At 44.7% G+C, this 14,550-nt stretch overlaps 1 protein-coding gene across 1 annotated transcript in view; it reads left to right on the top strand.

Annotated features, from left to right (window-relative positions):
- The window catches only part of LOC103773804 (probable E3 ubiquitin-protein ligase HERC3), a 45,560-nt gene that overhangs the window by 30,483 nt on the left and 527 nt on the right, over window positions 1–14,550 (top strand). Inside the window, exons 14-23 of the mRNA XM_008941183.1 lie at window positions 391–504; window positions 1,776–1,799; window positions 1,886–1,975; window positions 3,636–3,806; window positions 4,436–4,579; window positions 5,912–6,078; window positions 7,204–7,270; window positions 8,802–8,884; window positions 12,150–12,333; window positions 13,103–13,205. Of these exons, the coding sequence (XP_008939431.1) occupies window positions 391–504; window positions 1,776–1,799; window positions 1,886–1,975; window positions 3,636–3,806; window positions 4,436–4,579; window positions 5,912–6,078; window positions 7,204–7,270; window positions 8,802–8,884; window positions 12,150–12,333; window positions 13,103–13,205 (1,147 nt within the window). The remainder of the gene's footprint in view (window positions 1–390; window positions 505–1,775; window positions 1,800–1,885; window positions 1,976–3,635; window positions 3,807–4,435; window positions 4,580–5,911; window positions 6,079–7,203; window positions 7,271–8,801; window positions 8,885–12,149; window positions 12,334–13,102; window positions 13,206–14,550) is intronic.

The raw sequence follows: 14,550 nt of genomic DNA, 5'->3' as shown, positions 1-14,550 counted from the left end.
GTCTCAAACCCTAGGAAGAAATTATAGAGTGTTACTGCTCAGCCCCCAGACTGTGTCACTACAAATACCTGTCCCTTGATCATAGAATGTTTTGGGTTGGAAGGCACCTTTGAAGGTTATCTAGTCCAACCCTGCTGCAGTGAGGGTGGCTTGATGCTTTCTGGGAGAAGCATCAAGTGCTGGGTAGTGTGGGTGAGGAGGAGAGGGAGCTAAAACAGGTAAGAAAGAGGTTTGTCTCAATTCTTCATAAGGAACCATGTGTTTTGGCAAGATTTTCTGGATACAGTTCTTGCAAGCTCCTGTAACTGATTTTATGAAAGCAAACCTGCTTGTTCTAAGAAAAATGCTGACTATATAAATTTTTTAAAAAACATCTGTTTCCCTCACTAGGTAAATCAGAAGGTTAAACACATAGAATATGATAAGTTTTATATACCTGAGATTTCCAGCTTGGTGGATATTCAGGAGGATTATCTCATGTGGTTCTTGCATCAGGCTGGAATGGTAAGAGGTTTTACATATAGTCATGAATTAACTGTCCATGTGTGTGTCTTTGGTTGGAGATATGTATTTTTAATAACCTTAATGATTGTAATGTATTCAGTAGAGGAGCATCTGTATGTTAAGTCTCAGATTTGGGTACTTGGTGACTTGACAAAGTTGAGTTAAAATAAGGCTGTCAGAAGAGCTGGAGCTAATGATGTTTAACTAATGCTTTCAACAATCTCTGTGATTATTCCTGTGAAATTTCATCCAATCCTTGCCCAAGGGGATTAATTCAGTCACTGGATCCTTTTAATGTAATCGAGACCTCAGGAGCCCAATCCTATATTCTAAAATTATAATTTTTACCCTTTACTTCTGCTGTTTAGGCAGGTATTGTGAATAATGTAGCCAGTGATCTTAAAATGTTGCTCTGTAAGAGGAGGCAGTGTGGCGTTCTGGCTAGGGGGCTGAACCAAGACTCAAGAGATGTGGGTTCTGTTCCTGGCTCTTCCAGTAACCTGCTGGGTGATCTTGGGTAAGACCCTTCACCTCTTTTATGCCTCACTTTCCCATCTGTAAGAAAGGAGATAACTAAACTGAGGGCTGGAATATGCTGTGTAGGAACCTAGTGAGACTGTTTAACTCTAGTGAGGAAAGGAACCTCAAGTGTGAGAAAACACCAAGAAAACATCCTCCAAGGGATACACTGCAAGAGCAAAACCTGACTGTAGCAAGAATTTTTGTGTGTTTTCATGGGCTTTCTAAAAGCTGTGTGGTGTGTCCCCTGCTTCCCATCATTTTAATAGTGCTGCTCTGTACTTATTTTTAGAGAGCAGGACAAGAAAATGCCGACTCACATTTATATCGTGGCGATATTTAAAAATAGCCAAAAATGTGTTGATATGACTAATGAGAGGAGTCATTTGCATTGTAAAGTACTCTTATATTGTCCTGTTGTGGCCTTATGGTCTCTCGTGTTATTTCCTGTGGTTTCTGCCTTGGAGGTAGTTTTTTTGGTTCTCTTTATAAGTTTCACCTATGGCAGGCTAACAGAGGCTTCTGTGCCAGTTAGTCCTCTTAGTAACATTTGATATTCAAGTTTTGAATTTACATTTGTGCATTTTCTTGAGAAGGAAGTTCCCATGCTTTTCTTTAAGAGGAAAAAAACTGGGTAATATGTCCCAGGGGAGAAAAATGTTTGTGTCACCTTTGAACTAGTCTGACCAAAAAATAGGTGAGACACAGAATCACGAGTAAAAGATTTTTATTTTTATTTCTTTCCTTCACAGAAAGTAAGACCATCTATCATGCAGGTAAGAAAATTGTTTTTCATGACCCTTATTTAAAGAAATCCCATGGAAGCTGTAGATAGGAACCCATCTGCCTGCCTTTCTTGCAGGATGCTGTGACACTTTGTTCATATCCTTTCATCTTTGATGCTCAGGCTAAGACCAAGATGTTACAGACAGATGCAGAACTACAGATGCAGGTAATCCTTCTCTTCCAGTTTTCCTACCCCTTGTCTTTTTCTCTGCCTTCTGCATAAGTGCCTACAAGGAGAAGCATTCACTGGGAGTTACTGTGTGCAGCACTTTATTATTTCCATGAGACAGGAGAGCAGCTGGAGAACCCCTTTGCCCTGTATATTGCAGAGGCAGTGCTTGTTGTCTTTCATTTCTAAATGTTTGGTAACATCAGAACTGCTAGATGTGCATGTGGTGGAAATGTAAACTGTATAGGGAAGGAGTACTTAGGTGTTTATGATAGTCCAAGAGGTGGAGTCTCTGTTAGTGGAGCTTTAGGGCTGGAAAATGAGGCAGGCTTGCAGGTAAGTGAGCACTCTTTTTCAAGTTTCTACCTGGTGCAGGAGGATTGGTTGTCAGGAGTGAGGGTTGAAGGCCAACGTCTGACACAGGGGTTGCAATCAGCAGCTGTTGTCAGCAGCTCACCCACACATCTGCAGTGAGGGGTGCAGACCCAAGGCTCTCCAGGAGTGTGTTCACAGGAGGAGTTCAGCTCCAGCACCCTTACCTGTAGGTGGCAGCCAAGCCAGCTCACAGCCTGGCTGTGACAAGGACAGCTGCCCTCTGTGCCAGTGTAAACCTCCCAGCACCAGACCCTGCTCAGGCAGGTGGCTCCTGAGAGGGGCAAAGCAGGGGGTGCTGATCCTTCATTCAGTGCAGCTGGGGTTTGGGACTAATCCTGTTCTCTGTGAAACAACTTTGCTGAGGGTCTTGGTTGTCAGGTTCCTTCAGGGTGGAAACTTCAGTCACTTGTGGCCATAGTGCTGTTTCTGTGTAACAACCATCTCAGAGCTTTTCTGTGGCTGCTTAAACTACACTTAGAAGCTGAAGTCATGTTCTGCTTCCATTTTCTCACCCTCTTGCATGTGTTTTCAGCTGCTCAGTGTGTCCTCTTGTCAGGACAGCAGGCTGGTACAGGTTTTGTTGCCCTGAGAGGTAGGATCTTTATGAAGACAACCACTTAGAGGCCAGAGAAGCCAGTACTTCTGCAAGTGCTGGAATGGATGAAGCCTAGTTCCCAGTGGATTTCTGTCTCCAGTTTAATGGACTTTTTAACTGAATTTACAAATAGGAACCTGCCATTTGCTATGGACAGTGGATTAGAATGAATGTCCTATGTGTGGCAAAAGCTTTGACTGGACTTTGTGCCTTACCTGACTCCAGAATACCCATGTAGTTGGGAGCTTTGAATTGTGTGTGATGGATTCCCTGGTGCCTTGCCAGGAGCAGTTGTCAACTGGCTTCTCAGCTGGTACGCTAGTAACATATGCTGCTTTCCTTCATGGACTCTGACTCTAGTCAAGATGTGTTCACCCTGAGTTTCTTGACTCCCCCGCCCTTCTGCCTCTTGTCAAAAAATATTCAGGAATTTGATCTCTGCTCAGATTTGGTGAAATGGTCAGTGGACTCAAAAGGTGTTGGTGTGGGGAATGGGGGGCATGGGATGGGACACAGACATATGGGCACACACATGTGGGAGTGAGCACGTAACCCTTGTACCCTAGGGAAACCACACTAAGAGAGCAGAGAAGAAAGGAACACAGGCATATAGTTGTTTACTGTTTTCCTTCCATAGGAAGAAAGGAGCTGGGCAGCAGCTGTTTTTCACCCCTCTCTTATTTACAGGTTGCAATAAATGGTGCAAATTTGCAGAATGTCTTCATGCTTCTCACCCTGGAGCCTCTGCTGGCCAGAAGCCCTTTCCTGGTACTTCATGTTCGCAGGAGTAACTTAGTTGGTGATGCTTTAAGGGAGTTGAGCATCCATTCAGACATTGATTTGAAAAAGCCTCTTAAAGTAAGTAAGTTTTACCCACACCTTCAGCAACCTCTGATCCAGGTGGCATTTCTGCAGCCTTTCAGCCACTCACATTAACACTTCACCAGTGTACAGTGGCTTCTCCATAGGTACAGAACGCAGGGATACTTGATCTGATGAATGTGAGGGTCTTTCTCCTCCCCAGCTCCTGATGTGTTTTGGCAGTGGGCAGTTTAAAGAATGGCAAGCAGGGGGCTTATTCTCTTTTCCTGCTGTATCTACTGTGTAAAGGACAGAGGAAGAAACGTTTCTATGATATTATGCAGTTTCTGTTTTCTGCAGGAACAGGCCACTTAAAACATGCCCTACAGCGTCTCTGAAAGGTTGCTACAAAATTCAGCAGCTGCTGTGATGTTGCTGCTTTGGCTGTTGGGAGGGTGGGTGGTTATTCATGATTTGCATAAGGAGTTAAACATTTTCAAAATATCTGATTTGCCACCCTCTGTTCCCTTTCTCTCCTCTCCCTGCAAGCAGAGCACTGAAACAGGCCCATGGGTTGCAGTGAGTTTGGGCACGTTAGACAGACTGCTTTGTGAAGCTCCCAGTTAGAAAGATGCCTGATGCAGTCTAAGCTATCCCTCCCTGTTACTGACCTACTTTTTCTACAGGTCATCTTTGATGGTGAGGAAGCTGTTGACGCTGGAGGAGTGACAAAGGAATTTTTCCTCCTGTTGTTAAAAGAGCTCCTCAACCCCATATATGGCATGTTCACTTACTACCCAGAGTCAAACCTGCTGTGGTTTTCAGACACGGTAAGCCCTTGCCCTCTGGACATGCAGGTTGAAATGATATTTGAATGACAAGAAAGTTGGTGGCAAACTATGGTAAAGAAACAATCTTCCTCTCATTTTCCACCTGTGATACAATGTCAGCTTTGTTTTCAGTCAGTGTAAGTTAGCACAGGCCCATGAACTTCAGTAGAATGGTGGATTGTGCCTGTTAAAGAATTGGCTCTTCCTGTTTAGTCTTATCCCATAATAAAACTCGTATTAAGTATCAGATGAAAGTTAATACATTTTTTATGGTACAAATGTGATAATCATGTGCTGTTTTACAGACCCAGAGTTTTAGGTTGTAGTGGCATTAGAACTCTGTGCTCCCCTTGCTGTTGGCATAACTGCAAGCAGTTCACTCTAGTCGTGCATCGCTGTCACCCTCAGGGGCTGATGCTTTGTGTCAGGAAGCTCTTAAATGGCAAGAAACATGGTTTGTAGTGAAAGTTGGTGGGGGTTGTAACACTGTGGAGTGCAAGTTCTGTTCCTACCAGGTAGGATTGTGCAGAAGGTGGTGGTTTATGTCCTTTTTTCTTCACCCTCGTAGGCAGCAAGATGGGGAAATGATGTTGTCAGTCGTCCCTTTAACGTGTAACTGCCCTGGGTGGGAGTTCTTTTTAATTTATTAATTACATTTTACAAGGAAGGAAATTACATAGTGCCTTTTGTAACTTGTAAACAGTATTGCAGAGCTGTTACTCCTCACCTAAATACTGTAGAAACAACAGGTCTTTTGACACTAATAATAATGACAGCCTAAGCACCGAAAATGAGTCATGTATTTACAACATTTATCAAACACAGGTAGCCAGTCTGTGACTGCCATGCCAGTGTGAGAGTAACTATGTGAAGGAATGAAGGCCAGTATACCAACACCTATGCTGGTGTGTTTGCCTGGGTGGCTCTGTGCTTATCCATAAGCTCCTAATAGAAAACAGGATGGGTGATAGGGAGACAACTGTTAACACTTTTTTTGCAGTACATAGACAGCAAACCTGAAAGCTTTGTTGATGTTCAAAATCAGAGGTGTGTAAAAAGGAAATAAAAGGTATATATTTAAGGTGGAAAGCAGCTGTTGCTATTTCCTCAGCTAATCATGGCTTACAAAATTCATAAGGATTAGTTTCTGAATCTTCATCTAAACGCCAGACTCCCGCAAGGAATTCACAACCAGACTGGGACCTGATGGGAGCTCTGTGGTTTTGTCCCAGCTGGAAAAGCAGGGTCTGGTTTCTTAGTGTGTGTGGGAAGGGTACTGTGCATTGCACCTGTGAGAGTGTTTCACAAGGATTTCTTGGTGTGGTTTTGCAGTGTTTTGTGGAACACAACTGGTTTCACTTGATCGGCATCATATGCGGCCTTGCAATATACAACTTCACAGTGGTAGATCTTCACTTTCCCTTGGCCCTGTACAAAAAACTCTTGAATGTGAAGCCCTGCCTAGAGGATCTGAAGGAGCTATCCCCTACAGAAGGAAGGTATGAAAAACAATTTGCAGCCTTTCTGGGAAAGGAGACCAACTGAGAACAAGAAATGCCCAATCCTTTCAAGCCACTGATGAACTGGGGGGACTGTGATCCTAGTGAAGTACATAAGCTGGTGGTAAATTTCATGTAAGGCTTCTCCTCTCCCACAGATCCATATGCTTAGGCTCTAACCTCTGTAACCCACATTTCTGATGCCCAGAAACCAGATACCAACCCAGCCAAAAGATACCTACCACACTCCTTTGAAAATGGGGTTGGGGAGCTGTATTCCCACTGTGTAGTAGCATGCATGATACCAGATCTTAGCCTGAGCATTTCCCCTCAAGCCAGGCTTGGGTTAGCAGACACATCTGCTGCATGTCTCATGGCATAGCCCAGGATGGGAACTGTGTGTAGGATGTGAACTCTCCCATCCCTGAACCAGTGTAACTCTGACCTGATCCTATGCTAGAAAGAAGTAAGCTGAATGAAGGAATGACTTTTTCTAAATGGCATATTGAATCTTTTCTGCCTAATTGTGTGGGGTTATTGGTGCCCTCTGACACTGAGAGGTTAACACCCTACTGTCTGACTGCTGGCATCTCTTTTTTTTTCTGAGTTGCTGTCTGATTTATCAACACAAAGTGACAACTGTATTGAACAATAAATGAGGTAAAATGCTAAGAAGACAGCAGTGGGATTTTGAGGAATAGGAGAAAAGCATTTTCTACTTGACAGGCATACAGATACAATCTACCACCCTCTCTTCCTCCACTCCCTCAGACCTTTGTGTGGTGATGGCATTAATATCTGGCAGTCATTAAGAACTAGAAATGTAATTCTGTACTAAGACCAGGATCATTAAAGGGGATCCTTGTACAAGGTAGGCATGGACTATACTGATAATTTGTTTGAACTGGCATTTCTGCTGCTTCTAACAAAGCATCTCTTTATTTGAGGTGTAATTTTTTATTAACCCTTTAGGTGACTCAGACTCAGCAATTCTCTTTTGTAATCCTATTACCCTGATGTATGATGTTTACTTTTGCTGAATTTCTTTTCCCCTTTAGATGTATAACTTTCTGAATCTCTGATTATTTTTGTTTGGTCTCATTTCTTTCCCCACCTGTTATGTAGGAGCCTTCAACAGCTTTTAGATTACCCTGGGGAAGATGTGGAAGAGACATTCTGCTTGAACTTTACAGTAAGATGCATCTTACATATCAACTCTGTCATTGCTACAGTGCAGTTGAAACTCATCTCCTTACTCATGGACATTATGGCTTATTTCAAACTCTGCCTGTAGTACATACCCCATGATGATGTTAAAATATTAAAATTCTTTGCTGCCACCTCCCTCCTTCTTTTGCATGGGGTCATGAAAACTGAGTAAGTAGGTTAAGCAGAGTGGTTTTCACAACAGCCTTATTGTCACTGTGGCATGTGACTTAAAAGTGAGAGTGAGAAGCAGATTCCTAAATCCTCATTGGAAACAGAAGTTAGGTTTTGACATCACAAGATCAGTTCTTGAAATGCTCATGCAATTCAGCATTTTCCTTGATGGCATAATATTAATACTTTTACACTTACATTCATAGTGAGTGTACTTAATCAGACTTTCTTAGAAACAAAATGCTGGATGCTATTGCTGGGAGACATGCTGAGGTAGTCAGCTGTCCTGTGCTACAGAGGCAGTAAAAGAACTCCTTTTTTTCCAGATGCAATAGTTTCTATTACACAGTGGCTATCTCCTGAAATTAAGTCTGGTCTTGATGTACATTTAAATGTCATGTACATCCCTCAACACGTGTAAACACTGAGAACCTCACAAAGAGACATGGCATCATTATTCTCCAACCTATGTTTAGCCCTGATTTAGGCAGGGCAAGGGCTTCCATGTTTCAGTGTCTCTTAGATCAAGCTTACCTCTAGAGTGAGTTGGACCTGAGTGCTGACTATGCCTTACTCAGGTCAGAGCTGCAGTTCAGGATGAGGTAATGAAGCCATAATGATGCTAATGCAGACTATGTAAAACAGAAATACCTTTGAAGTAACACAGAAGATTTTTTTTTTTTCTACAGTCTCTTTTCACACAAGAGGCCATTCCTACTCTCTTTCTTGGACAATATACTGCATAATGTATAAAGACATAGAGATATATGTGCTAAAACATTGAAATGAATATAACTGATAGCCCAAAGCTTGAAATTAATGCCTTATCTCACAGGTAAAAATTTTTGATTTGTGTATGGCAACTCTAAAATTGACCCTTTTGCATTTTTCCCCATGACCAATTTTGTCTGTACAGAATGTACACTTGTGCTGGTGCCATCCTAGGCCAGGCAGGAGCAGGAAGCTCTCTGTGGTCACACCATCTTGCAGTGAGAGTGGATGAATTAACCCACTGAGCTTCTATTGTAAAAACCAGAGTCTTTTTACTGCCAGAGCATGTGGGCTTAGATTTTAGTTACCAATCTCTTGATAACAGGAAACTTAATAACTTTTTTCCTTTCTCAGTTTGCATTTAGACTTAATAGCAGCCCTACTGCAGACATAAATGATGGAAGGTGGTGAGGCACTTAGAGCATTTGGAGCAGAGAAAAAATTCTCTGCTTATACCCTTTTCTCTGGCCTGCCCTTGTCATCAGTCATAACTGTGAAGAGAACTCTATCTCTCTGCTTGCATGTGGCCTGAAAAGTACTTCTGGTAACATCAGTTTCCTGGTTTTATATAGATCTGCAGGGAAAGCTATGGGGTGATAGAGCAGAAGAACCTGATTGAAGATGGTGATAAAATTCTGGTGCAGAAGGACAATAGGTAAGTGGGGCTTGGGTGGGGATAGACTCATACTTGTGGTGCTCAGGGGCAATGCCACAGAAAATTTGGCTGAGGTGCAATGTGAGAGAGAGTTAGGAGTCACTGCAAACCAATTCTAAGACCTGTTGTTCAAAAGTTACAGGGTACCAGTGGCACTTGAATAAAAAGCAGGTTTTTGTCATCTTTCCACCAGTGTTTGGAAGATGTCCCACATCCTTTTGGACAGACATCTTCCCTATAAAACACCTTCATATAGGCACATGTTGGCTTTCTCATGGCAAATACAGATTTCACCATGATTTTGGCCCTGGAAGGTTAAGCTCCCTGGTGTTTTGGAGAGGAACTGTGCATGGCCTACAAAACTGAGCCTGGCAAACTTGTTTATACTGGAGCATAATTGTCATTCTGGAGCAGGAAACACTTTCCCTTAAGTACTCCTGGGAGAGGACCCCCATCCCTGACCAGAGTCATGAAGCTCTACTCTACTTCAATTCCTTTCTGTCTGACTGAACACCTGAGAGGTATTAGGAGCACAGCTATACCATTTCCTCCCCCCTTTTTTTTTTTTTTTCCAGCTGCTAAATTAATTTCTTCTCATAATCCTGTAATTGGATTTCTACAAATGCCTTTTTTACTTGAAGCAGTGTTCAGATTCTTTCTCTGCTGGCAAAACAGTGTGGTCCAGTGACTGGTCAGCGGCGTGGTTAGGGGCTTGTGCTGGCCTTGCTGAAGACCTTGCTGGCAAGTCTGGAGATGAAGTAATTTCCTATTAAACTGATTATTTCAAAGGGTTCTCATTGTGTCTAAAACTATTTCTGTAACCCCTGCTTTGTCTGTATTACCTTCTTACCTTCTTTACCGTTGCCCAAAAGAGTGCAATTTTACAGCTGAACAGCAGCCTCCATGCAAAAACCATGTGGAGATGGAGCAGTGTGTAAGTCTGTCTTCCTGCAAGGAGAATATGGGCTTCAGCTAAATACAGGCAAGTTTAGTCTAGCCTTGCAATGGTGAAGTAAAGGTGAAAATGCCAGCAGTAGCACCCTTTAGGTTTTTAGGCTGGGCATGTACACCCAAAAGAAAACCAGCCTTTTTTCTACTGTGTCATGCTGGCTTCTGGGGAGGAGCAAAGATTGTAGTTGAGCAAACGTTTGGTAAGAGCACCCAGGTTAGCTCTTGCAACTGTTTATTAAGTCAGGATAGGCAACAAGGGAAGAAAATCCTTAAGGACAAATGCCAGTGTGTAGCTGCACCAGCTTAACGCATTCCAAAATGGCAGTTGCTTCATCTTGACCAGAGTTTTGAACTCAAGCTAACCTCTAAATCCAAGTCTAGACGTGGCTGTCAATTCATCCACCTCACAGTGCTTAATGACTTCCTCCACCCCTACGTTTAGAGGCCAGGAACCAATTTGCTGCCCTCCTGGTCTGAGTAGTTTGCTGTGTGCATGTCTTTGGGCACTGCCCTTCCTGCTTGAGGGAAGTTCACTGGGAACTGTAGAATGCACAGGATGGCTCTAACTGAAAAATGCCAGCTAGGAAATGCCTGCATTTTCCCTTTCTCCTTTGGAGTTCATACTGGATGTCACAACATGAAGTGTTTTTGATGAAGGGTTCATGACCGTAACAGCCAGAGAGGTATTAAGCAACAGTTAAGTGCTTAATCAGCTTGGAGTTCCCTAATGCTCAGGTGACTGTCAGGAAAATGACAATAAAACAAATGTGATAGAAAATAACTCCCCTTTGCTATATGATTTGTTATTCCAAGTTTTCTGTTTGCCAGCCTGCTTCCTTATTTTTCTTTTTACTTTCTGACCCATCCCTTGCTGCTTTCACATTAGCATTTGCATTGAGAATTCCTCTACCAAAAGTTCAAAATATTTCTTTCAATTGTGACCTCCTTAGCTAGAGACTGAGGTACCAGATTCTGTGGTGTTCCCTGATCTGCTTATCCTCTTGAGTGCAGGTGTGAGCTGCTCTTGAATGTCAGGCAAAAATGACACCTCCACCCAGGGAGAACAGTTTGGTGTCCCAGTTTGGCTAGTGCATCACAGTCAGGTGTTCAAAGAACCCCAAACAATCAGGGGAAATATTTTAAGCTGTTGCATAAATAAAATTCTAGAATTGCACTCAGATCAAAGGTGCTTTGAGAATAAGAAAGAGAGAGTAAAGATGATTAACCTCCAAACAAAGTCCAGTGACAGGGGTTGGCCAGGACCTGCCAAAAGTTTCTTGATGATGGCTACAGAATGTTCTTTTTATTTTAATGCTATTTTTGGGAGCCCTGGAAGCAAAGCAAGGTTGTCATTCTGAGGGGAGGCATTTTCTTTGCCACGTCCTCCAAATGCACATGTCCTGTATTTATTTAATCAGAAACTGAAAGCTGAAGGGGAGGTTTTTGTCCTTTCTAAGACTACAGAGAGGGGTGTTTCTTGATTTCTTTTGGTGGCTTTCTCTTGGGGGCCAGGAGGGAGGGAATTGACCATGCAGTTTCAGATCAAGACTTTACAGAGCAGGATTTCCTCTAGGCAGCAGCTTTGCCTTTGAAAGTGCTGCACCACTGATAAAATTCATTGGGGACTGAGTCAGCAGGAGCTGCCTCTGAAAATTCACCTAAGGAGGGCTCTGAGGCTCTTGGTTTTGAAGTGGGAGTTTCCTGGGCACCGTCTGCTTCTTCTCCCCAGCAGAGCACTTGCTCACAGCAACCTGGCAATCTGAGATCATTGCAGGTGGGCACAGGGCCCTGTACTGAGTAACCCCAGACATCTCTGGGCTCAGATGAGCCATAGGTTATCTCCTGGACTTCCTAAATGTAGGGTTGAAGGAGCTGGGCACGGGTGGACGTGTTCCTCTGGTGACTGAATCCTGATAGTTGCTTCACAGGTCTCTGTGCAGGCCACAGGTTCCGTAAGGAAGAGGGCTCTGTTCCTGACACCTCCCCAGCACCTGGTGTCATTATGACTCCCTCCTGGCTCCATGGGCAACGAGATGCAAGGCCACTGGGTGGGTTTATTGGTGGTGTAGAGCTGGGGCTGCTGGGGGATGTCCTGTACTGCCACTGCCAGGGAAGGAGGAGACACACGGTGGCCAAATACTTGGTCCATGTTGCAGTGACTCAGCTTGGTAAGAGGAAGGTGGTGGGTTGAACCTGTTGGAGACTCATTTTTGCAAGACAAAGCATAGGCAGAAGCAGGAAGACTTAGCTGTGCTGCTGCTCAGGCATATGATTAAAAGTGCTTTCCTTTGCCTGCTCTCTCTTGATGCACTAGGAAAGAATTTGTTGAAGCCTATGTAAATTACATCTTCAACCTCTCCATCCATGAGTGGTACACGGCCTTTTCCACTGGCTTCCTGAAAGTGTGTGGTGGGAAAGTCCTGGAACTCTTCCAGCCCACAGAGCTCAGGGCCATGATAGTTGGAAACAGTAACTACAACTGGGAGGAATTGGAGGAGGTAAAGCTTCCCTCTTGTCCTATTTTTTCTTGTTTTTCACAAGTACCAGGATTGTGCACTTGCATGAGATGGGAGCTAGCCTGGGACACGAGATGTGATAAGCCACAGATGTCTATTTTTTTCATGCTCCTTGTATACCTTGCCATCATTCACGTGAAAACTTCCTTACTGGGCTGTCCAGCTACTGATAAAGCTCAGGGAGGAAATTTGGGATGAGAAAGGACAAGGCAGAAGGACTTCCATCTGCTATTTTTAGGGGTGAAACCTAATGCTGAAGGGGAGAGACAGTGTCAGACTTTTCACTTGGAGTCAACTCACTCCACTTGCACAAGGGCAAAAAGTACACAGTCAAGGGTTCAGAGGGGAGTCTGGAAATGAAGTGAGTGATACATCCTCTCAAAATACCTAGAGCAGCAAGTTACTAGCTGTGTCTCAGCCTCAGCAGTCAAAGTGGCTTTGCAGTGCCAAACACATGATCCTGTTCAGGAGTCCAGCCTGTGAACAGGCACCTCAGGATTCCTCATGGCACATGGAGTTAGTCAAACAGCTAGAAGCCCACTGTCTGCCTTCCACATCCTGCTGGAGAGCCCCATGCTGGGTGTTTGGGCCTTTGGGTGGGGCTTTGAGCCCACGACCCATCCTGTGCTCCATTTCAAACCTGTCAGACATTGATCTGGTGTCGGATACCAGAAGAGATCGGGTCTGGGTTCTACAAAGTCTTTCCTTTCTACTGCCAGATGAAATGATGTGACTTTCTGGTTTATGCTAGAGTGCTGTTTATAAGGGAGACTACACTGCGACGCACCCAACCGTCAGAATGTTTTGGGAAACCTTTCATGCATTTCCTTTGGAAAAGAAGAAGAAATTTCTCTGTGAGTATCTTGCGGTGGGCGGTGTGTCTCCTGAGAGCGAAGACTCGGGTGGGTGTGTCTGCAGACCTTCAGGGTTAGGGCACACTGCATCCAGTGCTAGAAGATGATCCAGCATGAATGGCTATCTGCTGGGTTATCTGCTAGTCAGACAATCTGTTTCCTCCCACTTTTTTTATTTTGTTTTTATTCCTTTTGAGTTCATCCCTGGGTGGTGGCAGCTGCACAAGATCCAGGGCAGCCTCTCACCAGAGGGTGCGGTATCCGTCTGTCTGCGTTGCCAGGTGGTGGATCCATAGGGGTCCCCAGTGCCCACACTTCATCTGGTTCCTTCTGCAAGCTGAGCTTGCAGGCGTTGCAGCCAGCTTCTTAGGGGCAGTGGGGCAGCTGTAGGGTGGCAGCTGAGTGGAGAAGCTTGGCAGGTGTGCTGTGGGGCAGGAAAATGAGACCACATCCATGTGTGGCCTAACAGATGCCTCCTCTCCTGGTGGTGACCTCTTGGTGACAGTGGGTGGTGTGCTGAGGAAATCCCCTGCAGGAGTGGCCTTGGGGATTGCCCAACAGATCTGAGCTGCTGTGCAGGGCTTGCTCTGGGGGCAAGAGGGAAGCCAAAGAGAAATATGTGATTTCAAGGGCATGTGTTTCTGAGTTTGTTGTTACAGCCAGTCGGTTTTGCTCCCTTGGGAGTCCCTGGGAGCTGGGGCTGTTCAGCCTGGAGAAGAGAAGGCTCACAGGGGACTTCAGTGAGTACAAGTACTTGAAGGGAGGGTGAGAAGAGGATGAAGCCAGGCTCTTCTTGGTGGTCCCCAGTGACAGGACCAGAGACAATGGGCAAAAATGGCAACACAGTGGGTTCTTTCTGAACATCAGGAAACACTGTCCCTGTGGGGTTGACAGGACGCTGGCACAGTTACCCAGTGAGAGGTGGTGGAGTCACCATCCTTGGAGATACTCAAAATGTGGACACAGTCCTAGGCAGCCTGCTCTGGATGGCCCTGCTTGAGCAGGGAAGATTGACCCAGAGGACCTTCAGAGGTCCCTTCAACCTCAGTTACTCTGTGATTCTGTGTCTTCTGGAAAGATAAAGGCTGGTGTCTTTACCTGATTTTTTTTTCCCTCAAAGAAACGAGTGGTCAGCTTGTTGTCCTGCATGTTTGAGTTGGAAGAATGGCTCAGCCAAAACTTGCATGCTGAAGTCAGCAGCTGTGTAGAGGGGTTCCTGGGAGTCCCAGTCCACTGTAGAGAGTGCACAGGGGTCATGCTCAGGGGCATCAGGAGCACGCAAGGAGGAACCCCCCCTAGTCCTGACGCTGAGGTTTTGTGTCTGGGAGGGGTGGCAGCAGGAAGG

Source organism: Merops nubicus, unplaced genomic scaffold, assembly GCF_000691845.1.
Source record: "Merops nubicus isolate BGI_N331 unplaced genomic scaffold, ASM69184v1 scaffold405, whole genome shotgun sequence".
NCBI classification, from domain to species: domain Eukaryota; kingdom Metazoa; phylum Chordata; class Aves; order Coraciiformes; family Meropidae; genus Merops; species Merops nubicus.
The sequence above is the reverse complement of the archived record's forward strand: the minus strand, read 5'-3'. Positions and strand labels throughout refer to the sequence as shown.